Raw genomic sequence first — 23,210 nt, 5'->3', positions numbered from 1 at the left:
TTATTGCACTGGAGAATAATACAATCTGTTGATCAACTTGACATACATTTGCATCACTGAACTCTGCTAAGCAATGTGCTCTACATACAACACACAAAGACAAAGATATGTTTCAAAGGGCCAATTTATTTCAGGCCAGAACAAATTGACAAAACTATTTTAAATAGCTGCAACATAACATACATAAGTAACAAACAGCATAATAACACTAACACTAACACTAACCACGTTAAACCCAGATTCCGAACTAATAAAGGTCTTAACTCATTCTCTTTCTATGCCACTTCAATATGGAATGCACTCCCAACAGGTGTAAAAGAAAGGGCATCTCTATCCTCCTTCAAAACCGCACTAAAAGAACATCTCCAGGCAACTACAACCCTAAACTAACACCCTCCCTTCCACATAATACCTCTTCGGATTGTAAATAATCAAATGTAGACACTTTTTCTTATACTTTCTGATCTCTCTCTCTATGTCCACTACTTGCTGTACATATCCTACCAAGTCAGTCCTACACTGTTTCAATGTCCATTTCTCTGATGATGCAATTGTTGATGACTGAAGTGTTGATACCAACCAAACCTAACCCCCCCCCCCCTCCATATCCCACACCCCGGATTGTAAATAATTCAATGTATATACCCTGATGATTATCTTGTGTGATGACTGTATTATGATGTTAGTATATATTTGATAGTATATATCTGTATCTGGACCCCGACTTAAACAAGTTAAAAAACTTATTTGGGTGTTACCATTTAGTGGTCAATTGTACGGAATATGTACTGTACTGTGCAATCTACTAATAAAAGTTTCAATCAATCAATCAATCAATCAACAACATAGCTGTAAAGCTGGCTTCACCTAAGGAAGGCACATGTGACATACACAGAGCCTAACCAGGCAGATTTGAATTGTTGTTTTGGGCAGTAGACGGGATCTTTGATCCAAGACACAACTTACATTTAACTAAAATGTTCTTTTCTTTGTGCTCGACAAAAGAAAAGAAGTGAGAATATCTCATACTTGCCAACCCTCCCGAATTTCACTGCCTCTCCCTGGGACAACCATTCTCCAAATTTCTGCCGATTTCCAGCCGGACTTAAGGCACGCCCCCTCCCGGTCTGTGCGGATCTGAGTGGGGACAGCCTGTCGTCACGTCCGCTTGGCCAACCAAAAAGTAACCACAGAACACTATACCGTATAGGCGTATAGTGTTCTGTGGTTACTTTTTTGTTGGCCAACGGTTGTATTGCGCACCCCCTCCCCTCCCCTCCCCTCCCCTCCCCTTCCCACACTCAGACACACAGTCACACACACACACAGAGAGCGCAGAGGAAGAATCAGAAGCACGTCTCTGCTTCGCTGGAATAAAACACACTCAGATCCTCAGTTTCTAGCCGATACTACATAAAAAGTAACGTAAAATAACGCAGTAACGCATCATGTAGTAACGGTAACTGAGTTATTGAATATAAAAAAATAACGCGTTAGATTACTAGTTACCGCCGAAACTAACGGCGTTACAGTTAGTCCCAACACTGTTCATCATTAGGGTCATAGGTAGGGATGTCCGATAATGGCTTTTTGCCGATATCCGATATTCCGATATTGTCCAACTCTTTAATTACCGATACCGATATCAACCGATACCGATATCAACCGATATATACAGTCGTGGAATTAACACATCCTTATGCCTAATTTGGACAACCAGGTATGGTGAAGATAAGGTACTTTTTTTTTTTTTAATTAATAAAATAAAATAAGATAAATAAATTAAAAACATGTTCTTGAATAAAAAAGAAAGTAAAACAATATAAAAACAGTTACATAGAAACTAGTAATTAATGAAAATTTGTAAAATTAACTGTTAAAGGTTAGTACTATTAGTGGACCAGCAGCACGCACAATCATGTGTGCTTACGGACTGTATCCCTTGCAGACTGTATTGATATATATTGATATATAATGTAGGAACCAGAATATTAATAACAGAAAGAAACAACCCTTTTGTGTGAATGAGTGTAAATGGGGGAGGGAGGTTTTTTGGGTTGGTGCACTAATTGTAAGTGTATCTTGTGTTTTTTATGTTGATTTAATTAAAAAAAAAAAAAAAAAAAAAAAAAAAAACCCGATACCAATAATAAAAAAAACGATACCGGTAATTTCCGTTATTACATTTTAATCAGTGACTTTCGGTGAGTGACTGGTTGCTGGGCAAACAGTGACATTAAAGTAATGTTTTTGTTTATTTGTAAGAGATATATAAAGCACTCAAAATGATCAAGCCAGTAGGGTGTTTTCCTCACGTACAGTAGACTTTGCTTTATTGCAAGGATTGCTGCCTGGGACAAGAAGTACTCAGCCTCAACCACAGGACATTTTTGGCAGCAACAACGTTTAGCATTTCTCTTTCTGTTAGCATTAAAACCATATTTTTATGATGATTTCTCCTCACAGTGGAACCGCCCCCGAGGAACGACGTGCGGCCGCCAGCTCCCAGTTCCTCCTCCGGCCACGGCCCCCCTCCTTCCAGCTCATCCCGTTACCGCGAAAGGCGCTCCCGTAGAACGCATCGCAATGGCGGAACCAGGGATGACCGCTACCGATCAGGTCAGAACTGTTACATTGTAAGAAAACGCTTGTGTGTGTGTGTGTGTGTGTGTGTGTGTGTGCGCGCCTCAGAGACAACCTTGCGGCTGGAGGAGCCCCCTCAGTGAGAACACCCCTGTTTGCAAAGTGACATCACTTCCTGGCCATGTAAGAGCCGGTTTTGTGGAGAATACAGGAATGTTTATCTGGAGGGAAATAAAGCAGCTGAGCAGTGGAGTGGAGGTGGAAGAGGCTTTAAAATTCAACTCCCTGCAGAGTGATACACACCTCTTAGCACTCCTATTCCTGCGCTTATTTTGAAAAAAGACATTTGAAACCCCACATTGAACTTTTTACTTCCTTCTATCAACCCTTCATTGTCCCCACTAAGAGAAAACAATGGTTATGGTTTAATTTATTTTGAACATGTATACAGATACACTATATTTTAATTTCTTTTTACAACATGTTCAAAAGGGAGTAGAAAAAGCAAAGCTTATTTAATCCTACCCCTTTTCCAATTCATAGCACGTGTTCACTTCCCGTTCTGATCTAGTAATTGTAACACAATTTACACCAATGAAATACAACAGTTCTCTTAATAGTTAAGCAAGTCATGATTCACATAATGAGATGAATAATATCTAATTTTCAACAAAGTTCAAGATGTAAAAGTTTTAAATGTTGTGCGTGTATTAGAGATGCGCGGATAGGCAATTTATTTCATCCGCAACCGCGTCAGAAAGTCGTCAACCATCCGCCATCCACCCGATGTAACGTTTGATCAGAACTGCACCCGCCCGCCATCCGCCCGTTGTTATATATCTAATATTAATTAAAAAAAAAAAAAAAGGGTGAAAACTACGCGAATTGCACCTTGTGCAGACAAGATTTTTCGATCGGACACGGAGGAATTAGCGATGTAAAAGACCACGTTGGGACAAAAAAACACAAGTCTAATGCCGTTGCTAGCGATACAAGTGGAAAACTTTCAACGTTTTTCGTCGCCCAAACAGATTCTTTGGATGTGATAAATGCCGAAGTTTTATTTACGGAGGCAATAATTGAGCATGGACTTCCAATCGCACTGGCTGATCACATGGGACAGCTAATAATGTAATGCAACCTTTAAAAATCATTACGCGGTGATCGCGATCCCAAAAATAAACTTTTCTTGCATGATAATGTCCAGAAAAATTTGCTTTATATTACTATAGAGTCCTTTTAACGAATGAGTTTGATGGTTTATCACAAACCTTAAATGAAATTCCATGGCCACCGTCCTGCTCTCTATATCAACCAGGGTGAGCCCCACCCCTTTCGTGAGCGCACTGCGAAAGCGGACGAGGCGGGGTGTCGGTGCGGTGGGCGCGGTAGTGACCCTGGACGTGCGTCGGGCCCTTCTCGCGGATCGCCTCAGCTACGGCTCCCGGTGGGGCCCTCTCGGGGGAAGGGGCCTCGGTCCCGGACCCCGGCGAGGCGTCCCTTCTCCGCTCCGTAAAAGTGTCCATCTCTTTTCTTTTTTTTTCTTCTGTTGTGGCATATGCAGCAGGTGCCTGCTCGTTTTTCGTATGTGGGTAACAACATTTAACTATGTATATATATTTCCGAATTGGTTTAACTGCCACCCGCAAAAAAAAAAAAAAAAAAAAAAAAATATCTAATTAATCCGCCCGACCCGACCCGCGAGCGGATAAAATCTTATTGTTTTTAATTTCATCCGCCCGATCCGCGGATAATCCGCGGACTCCGCGGTTGTGTCCGCAAACCGCGCATCTCTAGCGTGTATACAAATGTTTTCAATTACATTTTCCTCCAAGGTTATATTTTCCTTTTTATGAGAAGAATAGTTGTACATTATTGGGTAACATGTTATAGTTTGCATTGTGCATAATTTTAGCTGTTTGTAATTGCACTAAATCATTGAATTTGAGTAATTTGGAGTCAATAATCACAGGTTTTGTATGTTCTTGATAACCTACATGATTTATTATTATGACTAATCTTTTTTGTAAAACTGTTAGTGAATGAAGTGTACTTGTGTAGTTGTTTCAAATTAGAGAATGAGCAGTTCATATCAAATAAAGCTGCAACATACACTACACAAGACATTAAAAAAAGGATCAAATTAATTAGTGACTACTCAAAACGGTTACAAAAATGAAACGAGAAGTACATGAATAAAATAATATGAATAATTCAAACACAGCTGGTCTAAATATATCAAATTTATTAAATAATCACGTATCTTGAGTGCTTTCTTATTTTTTTCATCTTTTAATTATTTGCTTATTGGTTTTGTGAGGTGGTGGGGAAAATAGCAATATGGCAATATATCGCAATACTTTTTCTAGAGATATGATACTGATTTGTAATGTTTTAATGTTTTTTACTCTCAGTTGTTTTAAAGGCATTTTGACATTTAAATGGCAAGCAACTTGGACCACTTTCTGAACAGTGGCAATAAATAGATATAGATCATTTGTATTCCATAGTTTGTTTTTTTTTACTCATTTTGTCCAATAAATTATTATTGGCATCTAGTGTGTGTATATAAACATATATATATATATATATATATATATATATATATATATATATATATATATGTATGTGTGGGAAAAAAAATCACAAGACTATTTCATCTCTACAGGCCTGTTTCATGAGGGGGGGTACCCTCAATCATCAGGAGATTTTAATGGGAGCATTCGCATACCATGGTTTATATAGGGCACAGAGTGGGTGGGTACAGGCTGGCCTAGGGGCGTGGTGATTGGCTCATGTGTTACCCCTAGGTAAGAAATTGTAACAACATGCCGCCATAGACGGAAACACCTTCTAAGGTGTTTCCGTCTATGGCGGCATGTTGTTACAATTTCGCTGCGCTTGTTGAGGGATGACAGGTCTGGACGGTAAATAATAAACAGTTTCTCTTTCAAGCATAGGTTGCATCTTTTATTACCACTATTGTAAGGTGTGCTGGATGCAAGAATTTGCCATGTTATTGAATATTCAACATTATTGTCTTTGAGGTCCCAAATGTGTTTGCTGAGTTCTGTGGTATTTCGCAGGTTTTTGTTCCTGAAAGAAGCCTTGTGGTTGTTCCATCTGGTTTTGAATTCACCCTCGGTTAATCCTACATATGTGTCGGATGTGTTAATGTCCTTGCGTATTACCTTAGATTGGTAGACAACTGATGTTTGTAAGCATCCCCCGTTGAGGGGGCAATCAGGTTTCTTTCGACAGTTACATGCTTTGTTGGTTTTGGAGTCGTTCTGACTGGGGGTCGACGGCTCATTTGCAATTGTTTTGTTGTGGTTTGAGATGATTTGTCGTATATTGTTCATGCAGCTGTAGCTCAATTTGATGTGGCCTGTAGAGATGAAATAGTCTTGTGATTTTTTTTCCCCACACATACATATATATATATATATATATATATATATATATATATATATATATATATATATATATATATATATATATATATATATATATATATATATATATGTACTGAATATATATAACTTTTATTTTAAGCTGCATTTTATATTTATATCTGAACTACGTAGAATATTGCATTATATTGACATTTCACAACACTGTATCGTATCGTGACTCAAGTATCATGATACGTATCGTATCGGGATGTCTTCGACAATACCCAGCCTTACTTTCGATTTTTACTTTGAAGAATCTTCTCATGAATGAAAATGTTCCTGAACAAAAGAGAAATAAATAACCGCAATAGTCAATATCTCTATATTTCTCTCCTCCCATTAAAAGAAATGCACTGTGTAAGGATTCAGTTTCCTCCAGTGTGCGTGTGAAGGATGGCACATCATTAATATGATACATCATAAATATATACACGCAGCAGATCACCAGTTATGTAATTGCGGCGCTCAATTTGAGCAACATTCCCATGTGATTTTTTTTTTCTAAATGTTTTGATGCCTGAATGAAGTCAGTAGATGCCATTTGTTATCGCACGTTAACGATGCGCACTGTGATCGCCTGGCTGCCCGTGTGCTTTTTAAAGGGCCCGTGGGTGTCAGCGAGTGAAAGCCCCTGCAATTATGTGCAGCTGTGTGGGTTCATGAACAGTTAGCAGCTTGCATGCTCTTGTTATGATTTCGAGTTTGCCGTGAAAACACAATTCCAGTTTCTTCCTTATTTATTTGATCACAGAATGTATACATAGTTCTATTTGATTCAAAGGGAATAAAACAATGTTTATCTTTCTTACATTGCTCAAAGGTGACATCTCACTCATTTCCTATGCAAGATTTTCCACTGCTTTGTATATAGAGGGCACTGTATTTATATAATTTTGCAGGTCATTAATGTTTTAATGTTGTGAGATGTGCAATGCCTCTCTTATATACCCTGTGTTGTTTAATGTTAAAGCCAATGTATCTATTTTCCAATAAATTAAAATACAAATTTAAGGAGTTGAAGAAATCCACAATTTGTTCCGGTACTGGTCAAGACAATAGAACTTGGGTTCCAAGTGCAGACTTTAAGTTCCAAACTGGTCTTTAAATGGTATAAATCGGTCAAGTCAAAACAGTTTTACTGTATGACAAACAATATTCGCCATAATTCTGTCTTTTTGTAGACACGTTTGAATGCACTTTTGGTGCAGGGCGTAAGGAGAGGCATCCACTTGCAAACTCAAAGTATCTGCAGGTAATGAAACATGACACTGCCTTCCTATGTTTGGAAAACAAACTATCAACCAATCAAAGCAATAAATGCTATTTGGTTGCTGAGAGAGAGGGGGGCATGGCAGCTAGATACTGACATCATTTTAATTCACTTTAAAAATGAACTCTATTTTGATTGCTACAGAAAGCTATTAAAAACCCCTTAGGACAGGGGTCACCAACCTTTTTGAAACCAAGAGCTACTTCTTGGGTACTGATTAATGCGAAGGGCTACCAGTTTGATACACACTTAAATAAATTGCCAGAAATAGCCAATTTGCTCAATTTACCTTTAACTCTGTTATTATTAATAATTAATGATATTTATCTTTGTGGAAACACTGATCATCTGAATGTTATCTCTACAATAAATGTATATAGAAACAGATAAATATCAATATGCAACACTTTATTTTTACATTTTCTCTAAGTGCACATTTTTCAAATTGAACAATTTCAAATGATCTGGAATGAAATGGTCTTGTGAAATCACAATATCTCATTTCAACTATCTAGCCACTAACATTTTTTAACAAATCATGAATTACTTTGCACCATGTTTGTACAAATAATAACTCATGTAAAATACAAAAGTCAACTCTCAAATTTTTAAATAAATCATGTCACACTTTGAACTGGACACCAAATCTGTTATCTGTTTCTTTGTCAGTTAATGAAGACCAAGTCTTTAAAATATTTTCTTGGATTTTCAAATTCTATTTGAGTTTTGTCTCTCTTAGAAATAAAAATGTCGAGCAAAGCGAGACCAGCTTGCTAGTAAATAAATAAAATTTAAAAAATAGAGGCAAGTGCTGCAATTTGAGCTATTTTTAGAACAGACCAGCGGGCTACTCATCTGGTCCTTACGGGCTACTTGGTGCCCACGGGCACCGCGTTGGTGATCCCTGCCTTAGGACTACTGATTCTCAAATTGTGCTCCATCTAGTGGTATGTCAAATAATTACCATACTTGATTAAAGTAGTGTTTTATTTTCCTATATTCAAACACAGTGTACTTGTGCAAACTTTGTATAATGGGCCAAAAATATTTAATATACTTGTTAAATAAAACTTTTGCCTTGTTTTTAATGAATACTTAGGCGTACTACGCTACTGAATTTTAATGTTGGTTATTATGGTGGTGCTTAGATAGCCAAGTGTTTTCTGAGGTGATACTTTTTGAAAAAAGTTTGAAAACCACTGCCTTAGACAACATGAGACTTTTTGTAATTTTTTCTCTCCTTTTGGGCCACCATCTTCATTCTGTTAGTCCGTATGGAATATTTTTTTGATATTAAACTTTTAAACTGTATTTTAAAATGTCTTCGTTGGTCAATCAGTTGTTGAGCAATGATCTAAACCCGACTTGTACCAATGAAGACAAAAAGGCCCCATTGAGCTACATAACCACACTTTTTCATCACACAATCTAATAATGCATTTTCTATTCAGGGTTTCATCTGGGGGATAAATAGTGTGCGTGCGTGTATATGTGTGCAAAGAGAATGGTTGTGCAGTGTGTCAGAAAACCTGACGCTGTAAAAAATGTAACACTGCTTCAGAAGCTTTTTTTTTTGTGGCTAATATAATTTCTAATCTGATATTTATTTATTCCCAGCCTACCAACATTTTTTCATTAAATGGGCATTTTTAAGGGTCAAAAACCTTAAAAATTAATAAACATTTGATGTATTTTTATTTGAACTAAAGTTGGTGTGGGTTATTAGTGAAAAGGGGAAATTAAAATATTTTTTTGTTATATACTATAATTAATTTAATTTTAAAACTATTTTTTGACCTTACTGTCACATGAGGTGTTTAAATTAAACCTTACTCCAAGGCTTATAATACATTTTATTCTTATTTTTTGTTTAGTATATTTTGTAAATGCAACTGTGTAATTATTGAATGTTATAGTCATAAGATATACATTATGCTGTCCTTTTTTGTCTGTGACAAACATCTATTCTGGGTTGTAAAATCTGTATCTATATGTTCTTCTTAAAAATAAAAAAAATATGAAATGGTTTTTAATCTGTGTGTTTAAAATTGTTTTGGTCTTCTCAGATATCCACTCTGAAGCTGTCCAAGCTGCTCTGGCTAAACATAAAGAGGAAAAGATGGCGCTGCCCATGCCTACAAAACGCCGATCAACATATGTGCCGTCGCCCATCGAAACGCGTACGCCACCAGGTAGGGTAGGAGGGTACAGATGCCTTCAGAATCATTATAAATACAATCTAAATGCATACTATTTCCCCTCAGACTCCTCGTCGGCCTCTGAAGACGAAACGTCTGTGCGTAGGCAGTCGTCATTGGTCATCCCCGTCCCTTTGCACAATCCCAACGCGCAGAGCCTCGACTATTGGATTAACCGCACCACCCAGGGTTCGTCTACGTCCTCATCGGCCTCCTCCACCATGTCCCACGGAGAGCCTAAACCGCAGTCTCAGAACCAGCCTCAGCCTCAGTACAAGCCTCAGTACCAACCTCTGTACAAGCCTCAGTACCAGCCGCACTATCAACCCCATCAGGAGCCACACGCCGCCGCCGTCACCGACATGATGGCGCACAGCCGCATCGGTGAGATAATGTCTCAAAATGATATCACAAAATGTGCTTATTATGCACTATTTCATAGTGTTGTTGTTGTTATTATTCAACACACACACTTTCAAAATAACATTATTGATTAGTTGTAGAATTAGTACAATGAAAAACAGGAACAATTGTTGAAGTATGATAAAATGTGTTATTTTGTATGGATACAAGGTATATATACTTGAAGTAGTGATGGGCGATATGGCCTAAAATCTATATTGCAATATATATTGCAGCCTCCTGCGATAATGATATAAATCACAATGAAGTAAAAAAAAGATCATTGAATGACTACATTTGTACAATAAATATTTAAATTGTTTACTAGTATTGGCTCTGATTTAAATCATTTTGTTTTTAAAGTTTTCCTGTGTCCAGGGATTCATTTCTTAAATTTGTAAACAATAACAAAAACGATAAAAGATTTTGTGATAGTAAAAAATATCAATTTAATCACTGTAGTATCAACCATATGCTGATGCTATTTCTGGTTTTGTCACTAGGGGTGTGGGAAAAAATCGATCCGAATTCGAATCGCGATTCTCACGTTATTCAGAATCGATTCTCATTCAAAAAAATCGATTTTTAATTTATTTTTTTACATTTTTTTTTTATTTTTTTTTTACATTTTTATTTTTTATTTTTTAATTAATCAATCCAACAAAACAATACACAGCAATACCATAACAATGCAATCCAATTCCAAAACCAAACCCGACCCAGCAACACTCAGAACTGCAATAAACAGAGCAATTTAGAGGAGACACAAACACGACACAGAACAAACCAAAAGTAATGAAACAAAAATGAATATTATCAACAACAGTATCAATATTAGTTACAATGTCTACATAGCAGTGATTAAAAATCCCTCATTGACATTATAATTAGACATTTATAAAAAAAAAAATAACAATAGTGTCACAGTGGCTTACACTTGCACCGCATCTCATAAGCTTGACAACACACTGTGTCCAATATTTTCACAAAGATAAAATAAGTCATATTTTTGGTTCATTTAATAGTTAAAACACATTTACATTATTGCAATCAGTTGATAAAACATTGTCATTTACAGTTATAAAAGCTTTTTACAAAAATCTACTACTCTGCTTGCATGTCAGCAGACTGGGGTAGATCCTGCTGAAATCCTATGTATTGAATGAATAGAGAATTGTTTTGAATCGGGAAAATATCGTTTTTGAATCGAGAATCGCGTTGAATTGAAAAAAAAAAAAAAAGATTTTGAATCGAATCGTGACCCCAAGAATCGATATTGAATCGAATCGTGGGACACCCAAAGATTCACAGCCCTATTTGTTACTGTCAATATTTGTATCAATTCGCCCACCTGGAGCTTGCGGTTAGGGTCTATGGCATGAAGCATGTTTAGCTATTCCTCGTCCTCCTGGGATGATACCTGTAAGAAACTTAGTTTATTTGACGCCATTAAGGCGAGGATCGCTGACTAAGAAGTGAATGCTACATTGCTTTGAGGACGTGTTTGTTTGCTTGTCGCGTTCAGTTTGCGGGACACATCTAGGATTTGTCATAAACATGCATTATCACAATTTAACGATTGTATATAAAGCTCTATCGTCCACTAAATTTCTATTATCTATATCGTATATCCTCTATCTCGCAACCCAAATGTGTCGTAATAGAAACATTTTGGAGGTTCTATTCATGAAAGCAATGCTGCAAAGCTCTTTCTAAACTGCCACCTTATTGTGGTTGGGGAGTTTGCATGTCCCAATAATCCTAGGAGCACAGATTTAAAGCGTTTTTGATCACACAGAGCAATCGCAGCGAAAGACTGACACGTCTATCAGCTCTGACCGGTAAAAAAGTATGAAATTTGCTGAAATAAACAAATTATAAGTGAACCTAGAGGCTAAAGCATCAACCACCATCAGATGGCTGCTTTGCAACAATGCCTAACCTACTCAGTGGCCTAGTAACCTACTCAGTGGCCTAGTGGTTAGAGTGTCCGCCCTGAGATCGGTAGGTTGTGAGTTCAAACCCCGGCCGAGTCATACCAAAGACTATAAAAATGGGACCCATTACCTCCCTGCTTGGCACTCAGCATCAAGGGTTGGAATTGGGGGTTAAATCACCAAAATGATTCCCGGGCGCGGCCACCGCTGCTGCCCACTGCTCCCCTCACCTCCCAGGGGGTGATCAAGGGTGATGGGTCAAATGCAGAGAATAATCTCGCCACACCTAGTGTGTGTGTGACAATCATTGGTACTTTAACTTTAACTTTAACACGAACTCCTAGTCCAGGACATTTGGACATACTGAACGAGTCTCTACAAACTGAATGATTCTAGGAATGATATCAGAATGATGATGGAAAACAACAGAATAATGATGTACAAAATGATTATAGAAAACAACAAAATCATGCTGCAAAAAATAGTCAACCTCCAATCAACTATGAAATAACATATCGCAAGTGTTGAATTAAATATAGAAAGGATACAATCCCAAAATAAGGGAGCTTTGTGACAATATAAAGAATCTCAAGAGATGAAGTGAACAATCTTAAAGAGGAACATACAGCAATACGACACGATTTGAAGGTCCTCCAAGAAGAAAACGCAGCAATGTGCCAAGAACTGAAGGTCGTGCAATAAGACAACACCGCTCTGAAGAATTGCATGGATGAGATGGACCAGAATACATGAGTGAATGATGTGATCGTGACTGGGCAGCAAATTACCGGTACTCCCAAATCCTATGCCAAAGCAGTTGACAACCGAGGAGAACCAGATGAAACGGATGTTGCCTCAACTGAGCCACAAATGATTAACTTTCTGCAATAGAAGGAAGTCGATATTGATATTGACACCATCGACGTGTGCATTCCACTGAATAGAAGAGACAACAATACCACGCCAGGCATCATTGTGAAGATCACCAACATCCATCCATCCATCCATCTTCTTCCGCTTATCCGAGGTCGGGTCGCGGTGGCAGCAGCCTAAGCAGGGAAGCCCAGACTTCCCTCTCCCCAGCCACTTCGTCCAGCTCCTCCCGGGGGATCCCGAGGCGTTCCCAGGCCAGCCGGGAGACATAGTCTTCCCAACGTGTCCTGGGTCTTCCTCGTGGTCTCCTACCGGTCGGACATGCCCTAAACACCTCCTTAGGGAGGCGCTCGGGTGGCATCCTGACCAGATGCCCGAACCACCTCATCTGGCTCCTCTCGATGTGGAGGAGCAGCGGCTTTACTTTGAGCTCCCCCCGGATGACAGAGCTTCTCACCCTATCTCCCCGGATGACAGAGCTTCTCACCCTATCTCTAAGGGAGAGCCCCGCCACCCGGCGGAGGAAACTCATTTCGGCCGCTTGTACCCGTGATCTTGTCCTTTCGGTCATAACCCAAAGCTCATGACCATAGGTGAGGATGGGAACGTAGATCGACCGGTAAATTGAGAGCTTTGCCTTCCGGCTCAGCTCCTTCTTCACCACAACGGATCGATACAGCGTCCGCATTACTGAAGACGCCGCACCGATCCGCCTGTCGATCTCACGATCCACTCTTCCCTCACTCGTGAACAAGACTCCGAGGTACTTGAACTCCTCCACTTGGGGCAAGATCTCCTCCCCAACCCGGAGATGGCACTCCACCCTTTTCCGGGCGATCACCAACATGAAATTCAAAATTGCACTCCTGAAACAGAGAAAGAAGCTGAAGGCTACAAATGTGTACATGAATGAGCACCTCACAAAATGCAATGCTGACATCTCCAGGAAAGCAACTGCAGAATCCACATCAATCTGAATGGAGGACAAGGAGCTATAGTACTTGTCAAAGACATCAAGTATCTGTACAAATATTAAAGACAACAGCGGTAATGGAGTGAAGGGAAAACACACATCAACATTCAATATCTACACCACTGTATTTATAAAGGGACCACTGAACAAGAAGACCTGGATTTAAGAGCACATTCTAAATGTCAACCTTGGATGATAAAGATATTGAAAAATGCTTGTAACAAGAAAAAGACATATGTACTATATAGAACATTTATAACAAAGACACAAATTCTGCGCTTCCGGATGGGGTGTTGTGTCCTAACTGTTTGTGCTTATGCACCCAAACAGTAGTTGAGAGTACAAGCCCTTTTTTGATTCCCTAGAAGGATTACTGACGAGTGCTCCTTCACTTGATTGGGTGGAACGGCCGCCCGTATTTGAACTCGAGTGGTGTTTTGTTACTGGACTTTTGTGCTTGTCACAGATTTTCCATAATGAACACAATGTTCAAACATAAGGGTGTCCATATGTGCACCTGGCACCAGAACACCCTGGGCCGCAGTTTGAAGTTTGACTTTGTGGCTGTGTCTTTGGCCATGCTGTCCCATGTCTTGGACACTCGGGGTCAACCAATCACTGCTTTGCGGTGAGTTGGCTCCGATGGTGGAGAAAGATGGCGGGAGGATGCCGGTCAGACCTGACAGGCCCAAAGGCATTTGGATGATCTGATAGAGAGAGATCTAAAGAGTTTGAGCATGTTCCAATGGAGGCGAGGGACATTTGGTCTGAATGGGCCATGTACCGTGCCTCTATTGTCGAGGCGGCTGATCAAAGCTGTGGCCGCAAAGTGGTTGGTAAGCCCAGAACCTTCTGGCGGACACAGTCAAGATGAAAAAGGAGTCATTTGGGTCTTTTTGGCTCATGGGACTCAAGAGGCAGCCGGCAGTTACCGATAAGCCAAGTGAATATGATACACGTCTAAAAAGGAGTAGGAAGAAGCAGATCTTATTTAATCCTACCCCTTCTCCAATTCAAAGAAATGTCGAACATAACTTAATGATTTGTTCAATCAAATAGACTTAAATCGATAAAATAACATATATTTGATATGTTTCAGATGATCCATACATATCCTCTCTCTATGCTTGTGTACATTAAATTAGCTGTCCCATGCCCTTCACCTCCTACCTGCAGCCCCCTCTGAGAACAGTGCCCCGCCTCCAGATGTGACCGCCGTTGCTCTCCCAGCCAGAGGCCCGCGGGTGGACTTGCCCTCCAACGCCACCGTTCGTGGGATGAGTCGAGGGCAGAGTCGTTCCAGCATGATGGAGACCGCAGACGGTAAAAAAGCAGCCTCGCCGTTTTTTGTTTGCTTCTATCATCTTTCTGGGAGCCTCTAAATCTCTCATTTCAATTCCAATTAATCAGACTGCACTGCTTTCTTTTGCTCTTCGCTCTTTCTCTGCCCTGCCGCATGTTTAGGAAGAATTAATCTCCAGAGTAAGGGCACTCCTTCATGCATATTGTCCGCAGCCTTATATGTCTTTGCTGTGTTTGCCCTTATTGTCCCTCTTGTTTGGAACTGCTGAATAGCAAGCTACGGACATGCAGTCCCAATCCAAAAACACTCTTTACCCCAGTTCTCACCTTGTTTTCCTCGTGATGATCCCACTCGCGTGTGCTGCTTTTCAATTCCCAACCTCTTCTGCAATCAAGGCAAATGTTTGGCAACATGTTTTTTGGGGTTGAGGAGCAGCAAACTGTGAAATGAAATGTTGCTCAAACAACTTTTGGTACGGTGTGCACGACAGAGTGTGTGTGTGTGATTGTTTGTCCTGATACTCCCACTACACCCTCCACCACCACCACCCGCATCCCTTGTCCTTGTAGGAGTTCCAGTGAACAGCAGGGTGTCCACCAAGATCCAGCAACTGCTAAACACCCTGAAGAGGCCAAAGAGGCCACCCCTCAGTGAGTTTTTCACGGACGACTCTGAAGAGATAGTCGAAGGTGAGACAAGCACACATCAACACATTGTTAGTGCCAATTGGTCTTATTAATTTTTTTGGAGCGAAGACTGATATTAACCATCCATAATTAATCAAATTAATATTAATATCCATCCATCCGTTTTATACTGCTTGTCCCTCTAGATTTGTTCGTTAAACTGTGTTATAAATGTATTTCTTGTTAATAGGCTATCACTAAATGTAAGTGAAGTGAAGTGAATTATATTTATATAGCGCTTTTCTCAAGTGACTCAAAGCGCTTTACATTGTGAAACCCAATATCTAATTTACATTTTTAAACCAGTGTGGGTGGCACTGGGAGCAGGTGGGTAAAGTGTCTTGCCTAAGGACACAACGGCAGTGACTAGGATGGTGAAAGCGGGGATCGAACCTGCAACCCTCAAGTTGCTGGCACGGCCGCTCTACCAACCGAGCTATACCGCCGTAAAAAAATCCAACTTTATTGTGTTTGCAATAGAGATGCGCAGATAGGCAATTTATTTCATCCGCAACCGCGGCAGAAAGTCGTCAACCATCTGCCATCCACCCGATGTAACGTTTGATCAGAGCTGCATCCGCCCGCCATCCGCCCGTTGTTATATATCTAATATTAATAAAAAAATTTAAAAAAAGGGTGAAAACTACGCGAATTGCACCTTGTGCAGACAAGATTTTTCGATCGGACACGGAGGAATTAGCGATGTAAAAGACCACGTTGGGACAAAAAAACACAAGTCTAATGCCGTTGCTAGCGATACAAGTGGAAAACTTTCAACGTTTTTCGTCGCCCAAACAGATTCTTTGGATGTGATAAATGCCGAAGTTTTATTTACGGAGGCAATAATTGAGCATGGACTTCCAATCGCACTGGCTGATCACATGGGACAGTTAATAATGTAATGCAACCTTTAAAAATCATTACGCGGTGATCGCGATCCCAAAAATAAACTTTTCTTGCATGATAATGTCCAGAAAAATTTGCTTTATATTACTATAGAGTCCTTTTAACGAATGAGTTTGATGGTTTATCACAAACCTTAAATGAAAGAAGTCCTTTGTTCTCCTGCATCATGCATGCGCCATCCTGTCGGCTGTATTTCACAGCACGACATACTGTTAAAAGTGTTTATACTATTTATACTTTCAATTAACAAATTGAAGTCTTGTGAAAGGTTGACAGGATAACTGGCATTAACTGTCAAAATAATTTCAAACTATTGAAGTTAGCTTACAGAATAAACATGTCAATCAACCCATATGATTTTTGCTGTAATATTTTTGTTTTGAAAAGTCACTGTGACTGATAGAAAAGTGATGGTTTTAGCAACATTTTAACCTGTCTGAATGCTAATAATCATTTTGCGAGCAAGCAGGTAAGCTGCGCGGGCGGAGCGCGCGGAGTGACCCATGTTACGAGCCCCCGGCCACGGGGGTGGCGGGCAGGTAAGCTGCTTACCTGCTGCGCGTGACGCCGGCCGCGGCGAAAGCGGACGAGGCGGGGTGTCGGTGCGGTGGGCGCGGTAGTGACCCTGGACGTGCGTCGGGCCCTTCTCGCGGATCGCCTCAGCTACGGCTCCCGGTGGGGCCCTCTCGGGGGAAGGAGCCTCGGTCCCGGACCCCGGCGAGGCGTCCCTCCGCTCCGTAAAAGTGTCCATCTCTTTTTTTTTTTTTCTTCTGTTGTGGCATATGCAGCAGGTGCCTGCTCGTTTTTCGTATGTGGGTAACAACATTTAACTATGTATATATATTTCCCAATTGGTTTAACTGCCACCCGCAAAAAAACAAACAAAAAAAAATCTAATTAATCCGCCCGACCCGACCCGCGAGCGGATAAAATCTTATTTTTTTAAATTTCATCCGCCCGATCCGCGGATAATCCGCGGACTCCGCGGTTGTGTCCGCAAACCGCGCATCTCTAGTTTGCAAGCAAAAATAAAACATACAGTAGACAGAGTGCTAAGATTTCTATTGGAGGAATCGAAATTAGTCTAGTTTCATCTAACACATTTCTAGGTATCCTAGTCGATGAAAAATTGTCATGGACAGAACACAGGTTCAGTAACCAACAAAGTGTCAAGATCTCTTGGTATCCTTAGAAGAATCAGGGGTTTGGTTCATCAGGCATGCCTCTTAACTCTTAATTACAGTTTAATTGATCCATATCTTATCTATTGCAATATTGTCTGAGCTAGTACATATCCATTAAATTTACACAAATGATTCATTATGCAAAATAAATGTGTAAGAATAGCTACCTCTAACTATTTGGCTCCATCTGCTCCTGTGTTTAGGAAACTAAATGTACTATCTATTTATGATATCAACACAGTTCAGTCCTCTTCTTGTGTCTATAAATGTACTTACCTCCCTAATACGCTTCCTACACCTTTCAAAGATTATTTTAAGACCAGTTCACAAGTTCATGATCATAATTCCAGACAAACTGATAATCTCCGTCCTATCTTTGGCCGTATCAGTCTTAGCCAGTTTTCCATTAAACACACAGGTCCTTTACTCTGGAATACTCACCTATGTATTGCAAACTCCTCATCTTCACTCAGTAACTTTAAACATAGATTAAGGGCCAGCCAGATGAATTCTCCATATGTTCCTACCTTATAATGTAGCCCTATACATCCTCACACACACACACACACACCTAGACTCAATCCACACAAGGTAGACTTCTTGTTGTTGTCTTATTTTTTATATACTATGTTTCAATTTGTTTGTTAATTTACTGCTTTAGGTGAGAACCTTGCATAAGCTCTTTTTGGGTTTCTTTTCTCACCTGCACTTATTTCTTATTACCGATTTCTCATTACTCATTTATTGTCTTAACAATGTTACCTTTTGTACCGTTTATACTGTGCGAATAAACAAATAAATAAATACATTTTCTGTATAACTACATCTATTTTTTAACATGTTCTCAAGATCTCAAAAATGTGCGTATTTCCTGATTTATATATATTGCAGGAAGCTATTATGAGACTGCCGCTGTAGACACTCCTGTCTGCTTAATATGCAAACTTACCAATCATTGTGCAGTGTGCTATGTCCTGAGTGCACTAAATGAATACATCATAGAAACCAGATGAGGCAGTGCAGTGTTTGTTTTCTCATTTAGTGCGCTCTCTGGCCCGCTAGCTGAGGGCGTGGCTATTTACAGGTAAAAGCCAGTAAATTAGAATATTTTGAAAAACTTGATTTATTTCAGTAATTGCATTCAAAAGGTGTAACTTGTACATTATATTTATTCATTGCACACAGACTGATGCATTCAAATGTTTATTTCATTCAATTTTGATGATTTGAAGTGGCAACAAATGAAAATCCCAAATTCCGTGTGTCACAAAATTAGAATATTACTTAAGGCTAATACAAAAAAGGGATTTTTAGAAATGTTGGCCAACTGAAAAGTATGAAAATGAAAAATATGAGCATGTACAATACTCAATACTTGGTTGGAGCTCCTTTTGCCTCAATTACTGCGTTAATGCGGCGTGGCATGGAGTCGATGAGTTTCTGGCACTGCTCAGGTGTTATGAGAGCCCAGGTTGCTCTGATAGTGGCCTTCAACTCTTCTGCGTTTTTGGGTCTGGCATTCTGCATCTTCCTTTTCACAATACCCCACAGATTTTCTATGGGGCTAAGGTCAGGGGAGTTGGCGGGCCAATTTAGAACAGAAATACCATGGTCCGTAAACCAGGCACGGGTAGATTTTGCGCTGTGTGCAGGCGCCAAGTCCTGTTGGAACTTGAAATCTCCATCTCCATAGAGCAGGTCAGCAGCAGGAAGCATGAAGTGCTCTAAAACTTGCTGGTAGATGGCTGCGTTGACCCTGGATCTCAGGAAACAGAGTGGACCGACACCAGCAGATGACATGGCACCCCAAACCATCACCCAACCATGCAAATTTTGCATTTCCTTTGGAAATCAAGGTCCCAGAGTCTGGAGGAAGACAGGAGAGGCACAGGATCCACGTTGCCTGAAGTCTAGTGTAAAGTTTCCACCATCAGTGATGGTTTGGGGTGCCATGTCATCTGCTGGTGTCGGTCCACTCTGTTTCCTGAGATCCAGGGTCAACGCAGCCGTCTACCAGCAAGTTTTAGAGCACTTCATGCTTCCTGCTGCTGACCTGCTCTATGGAGATGGAGATTTCAAGTTCCAACAGGACTTGGCGCCTGCACACAGCGCAAAATCTACCCGTGCCTGGTTTACGGACCATGGTATTTCTGTTCTAAATTGGCCCGCCAACTCCCCTGACCTTAGCCCCATAGAAAATCTGTGGGGTATTGTGAAAAGGAAGATGCAGAATGCCAGACCCAAAAACGCAGAAGAGTTGAAGGCCACTATCAGAGCAACCTGGGCTCTCATAACACCTGAGCAGTGCCAGAAACTCATCGACTCCATGCCACGCCGCATTAACGCAGTAATTGAGGCAAAAGGAGCTCCAACCAAGTATTGAGTATTGTACATGCTCATATTTTTCATTTTCATACTTTTCAGTTGGCCAACATTTCTAAAAATCCCTTTTTTGTATTAGCCTTAAGTAATATTCTAATTTTGTGACACACGGAATTTGGGATTTTCATTTGTTGCCACTTCAAATCATCAAAATTGAATGAAATAAACATTTGAATGCATCAGTCTGTGTGCAATGAATAAATATAATGTACAAGTTACACCTTTTGAATGCAATTACTGAAATAAATCAAGTTTTTCAAAATATTCTAATTTACTGGCTTTTACCTGTATTTTTGTTAGCAACGTCACCAATATAATATTTCCAGAAATATAACACCTTTCTACACTTTAAAATTGACAATGTGTCTAATGTATTTAATGTACGTGTGACATCATTATTCTTGCTAATAAATATAGAAAAATCATACTGACACACTCAGTACGTTTCCACGCACTAAATTAGTCTAATTTCTCAAATAATTTGGTTTCTTCTATTTTCACAAATTCTATTTCTCGACTGTTGGCCATACAAAGTGTGCCTCTTGTATACTAGAGGGTGATCGTGGTCATTTCAGCTTGTTTAGCTGAATAGGAGTTTAACTAGAAGAAGAGAATACTACATCACAACTTTCTTTGGCCCCAAGGTGGCTTGTTTTACAGTCGTAATAAAAAGCACAGAGACGCGTGGGATTCTTTGTTGGAGTTTGTTACATGAAATGTTTGGGACACGACAACCCAGACAAGGTAGGGAAATCATGGCATCATTTTTGTGAAAATGTTTGTTGAAAACTGAATTCAACAAAAAGTGAGATGTACGAATATGGATATTAAGGTCTGAGGTTTTTCATTAATGGTCAAGTACGAGAACTTGACAAGATTTCCACGAGATCGTTCAAATTTCCCACGTCCCAACATGGAGTAGGAACAATGATTGATTCTTTGATGCTTCGCGATTGGGACGTGGACTATTTGGAATCGACTGACAAACGTCCAAATATCGATTCTCTAAGTACATGAATAAATAAATAATTGAAGTAAATGTGAAACTAGCACGGTAACACAGCAAAAACGCAGGTAGGTGATGTGAAGCCATGCTAAACGCTAAGCAAGCTTGAATGTGCAGTTGAGAAACAGCAAAAGAATACGTGCTATAAACCTGTTAAAAAGGTAGACCAGAAGGTATTTCTTTGAATGTAAGAATTGTGTATCCAAACTAGAGTAGGGCAGCAATGTAAATCATTTTTGTTTCCGTGTGAACATCACGGTCACTGCTTCTTTGGTCTCGTCACTTCACAGCTGTTTCGTTAACAAAACGCAGTCTGCCCTTAGATTTTCCAATGTTTAGCCAATTATGTTCAAAACCCAATTTTGCTGTATTGTTTGCTGATAACCGATTGAGGGGGCGTGTCTCTATGCAGTATTGCGTGGTGGGGGAGGGGATTCAAAATTCGGGCATGTTTGCCAAAAGGAGAAGAATGCAGATTTACCCTGTACACAACTTGAGATTTATGGATTTTATTAAAAGAAACTTCCTATAGTGACTCACCAGGATCCAATATTATTTCTAAACGTTTCTGAAATGAGTATAACCTGACATTAAACATAGACATTAAAAAATGCAATATTTTATTTGGGTATGTTTTATTTTAGTGATGTTGACAACCGCTGATATCGACATCAGTCAGCCAGTCCGAGGAATGTCAACTTGAACGTAGTCTCGTAGTCAATTTTTTTCTGTTGCTATATAATTCAGTGCCCCAGCCGGACCCTAACACACCCAAGCCGGAAGGCCGTCAGATCATCCCGGTGAAAGGCGAGCCTCTGGGGGTGGTCAGTAACTGGCCCCCAGCCTTGCAGGCTGCGTTGGCCCGGTGGGGGGCCACACAGGGAAAAAGCCCGGCCCTCACAGCTCTCGACATCACAGGCAAACCGCTGTACACGCTGACGTATGGTGAGACATGTGACTTTGCTTTTTAGTAGTCGGGACATTAGGTGTGTTCCAAAGATAATATACTACTATTTTTTTTTTATAATGTTTGTAACGTTGTGACTTTCTGCCCTGCCGTCTGTTAGGGAAGCTGTGGAGTCGCAGTGTGAAGCTGGCGTTCACTCTTCTCAATAAGCTGGGCACCAAGAATGAGCAGATTCTCAAACCCGGAGACAGGGTGAGAACACATGAGCATCCTACACACTCCTTAGAAAAAAGAAGTATGGTGTTGTACTTTTATCTTTAAAGGTATAGGGTCTTGTCACTGGGACCTTGACCGCAAATAGTACATCTTTGTCCGAAAATGGTACCATTATGTATCTTTCTAAGGCTATTGAATCACAACTGGACTGTTTAATCTTTCAGTTCATGCTTAAAGACCAGATAGGACATCTCTAGTCTGAGAGGATGGTGCAGGGTGCAATTATATATCCTCTAAGGTAGTGGTTTGCCCTGACAAATGTTTTACCCTTTTGGGAAGCCTAACGATTGTTGATAAAATACGGTTTGAGTAAGACCTGCATACTAAAGCTGTCCTATCTAGTCCTTGAGCATGAATGGATGAAACTTGCTCAGATGAGAAGTGAAACTTTGTCTAAGACATCCTGAACAGTCCAGTTTTGATTAATCAAATGCCCTTAGAATACCTGGATGAATGAGAATATTTTATATTACCGGTACCCTGATAGTGTGTACCTTATTAAGAACGGCTCTGAAGATTTGGGGAAAGTTGATTTACAGTAGGGCTGGGCGATATATTGAATATACTCGATATATCGCGGGTTTGTCTCTGTGCGATGTAGAAAATGACTATATCGTGAGTATTTGAGTATACATTCTCACGCAGTTTCTTTTAGCTGTGGGCACTACAGTACAGGCTTTTCTCACTCTTTCTTGTCTCTCTTTCTCACAGAGTGATAAAACAAGCGCACCTTGTTACATACGTCACATACTGTCGCGCGTGCAACATCATACTTCCTCGCCGAGCAGAGCGGTAGCGGCATAGGTAAAGTTAGCAGTGGCAGGTGGTGCAAGCGGAGCGGTGCGAGTGGTAATACGAGAGAGAGAAGG

The 23,210-nt window shown here is 40.1% G+C and overlaps 1 protein-coding gene across 4 annotated transcripts in view; it reads left to right on the top strand.

Moving 5' to 3' along the window:
* dip2bb (disco-interacting protein 2 homolog Bb) overlaps positions 1-23,210 on the top strand; it is a 154,952-nt gene that overhangs the window by 70,461 nt on the left and 61,281 nt on the right. For 2 of the 4 annotated variants that reach the window (XM_061923552.1, XM_061923550.1), the window contains exons 3-10: positions 2,467-2,619; positions 9,375-9,500; positions 9,573-9,890; positions 14,868-15,014; positions 15,156-15,173; positions 15,564-15,683; positions 21,906-22,103; positions 22,226-22,317. In XM_061923552.1, the coding sequence (XP_061779536.1) occupies positions 2,467-2,619; positions 9,375-9,500; positions 9,573-9,890; positions 14,868-15,014; positions 15,156-15,173; positions 15,564-15,683; positions 21,906-22,103; positions 22,226-22,317 (1,172 nt within the window). The remainder of the gene's footprint in view (positions 1-2,466; positions 2,620-9,374; positions 9,501-9,572; positions 9,891-14,867; positions 15,015-15,155; positions 15,174-15,563; positions 15,684-21,905; positions 22,104-22,225; positions 22,318-23,210) is intronic. The other 2 variants (XM_061923553.1, XM_061923551.1) reach the window with 1 other exon arrangement.

This window comes from Nerophis lumbriciformis, linkage group LG28 (assembly GCF_033978685.3).
Source record: "Nerophis lumbriciformis linkage group LG28, RoL_Nlum_v2.1, whole genome shotgun sequence".
Taxonomy (NCBI): domain Eukaryota; kingdom Metazoa; phylum Chordata; class Actinopteri; order Syngnathiformes; family Syngnathidae; genus Nerophis; species Nerophis lumbriciformis.
The sequence above is the reverse complement of the archived record's forward strand: the minus strand, read 5'-3'. Positions and strand labels throughout refer to the sequence as shown.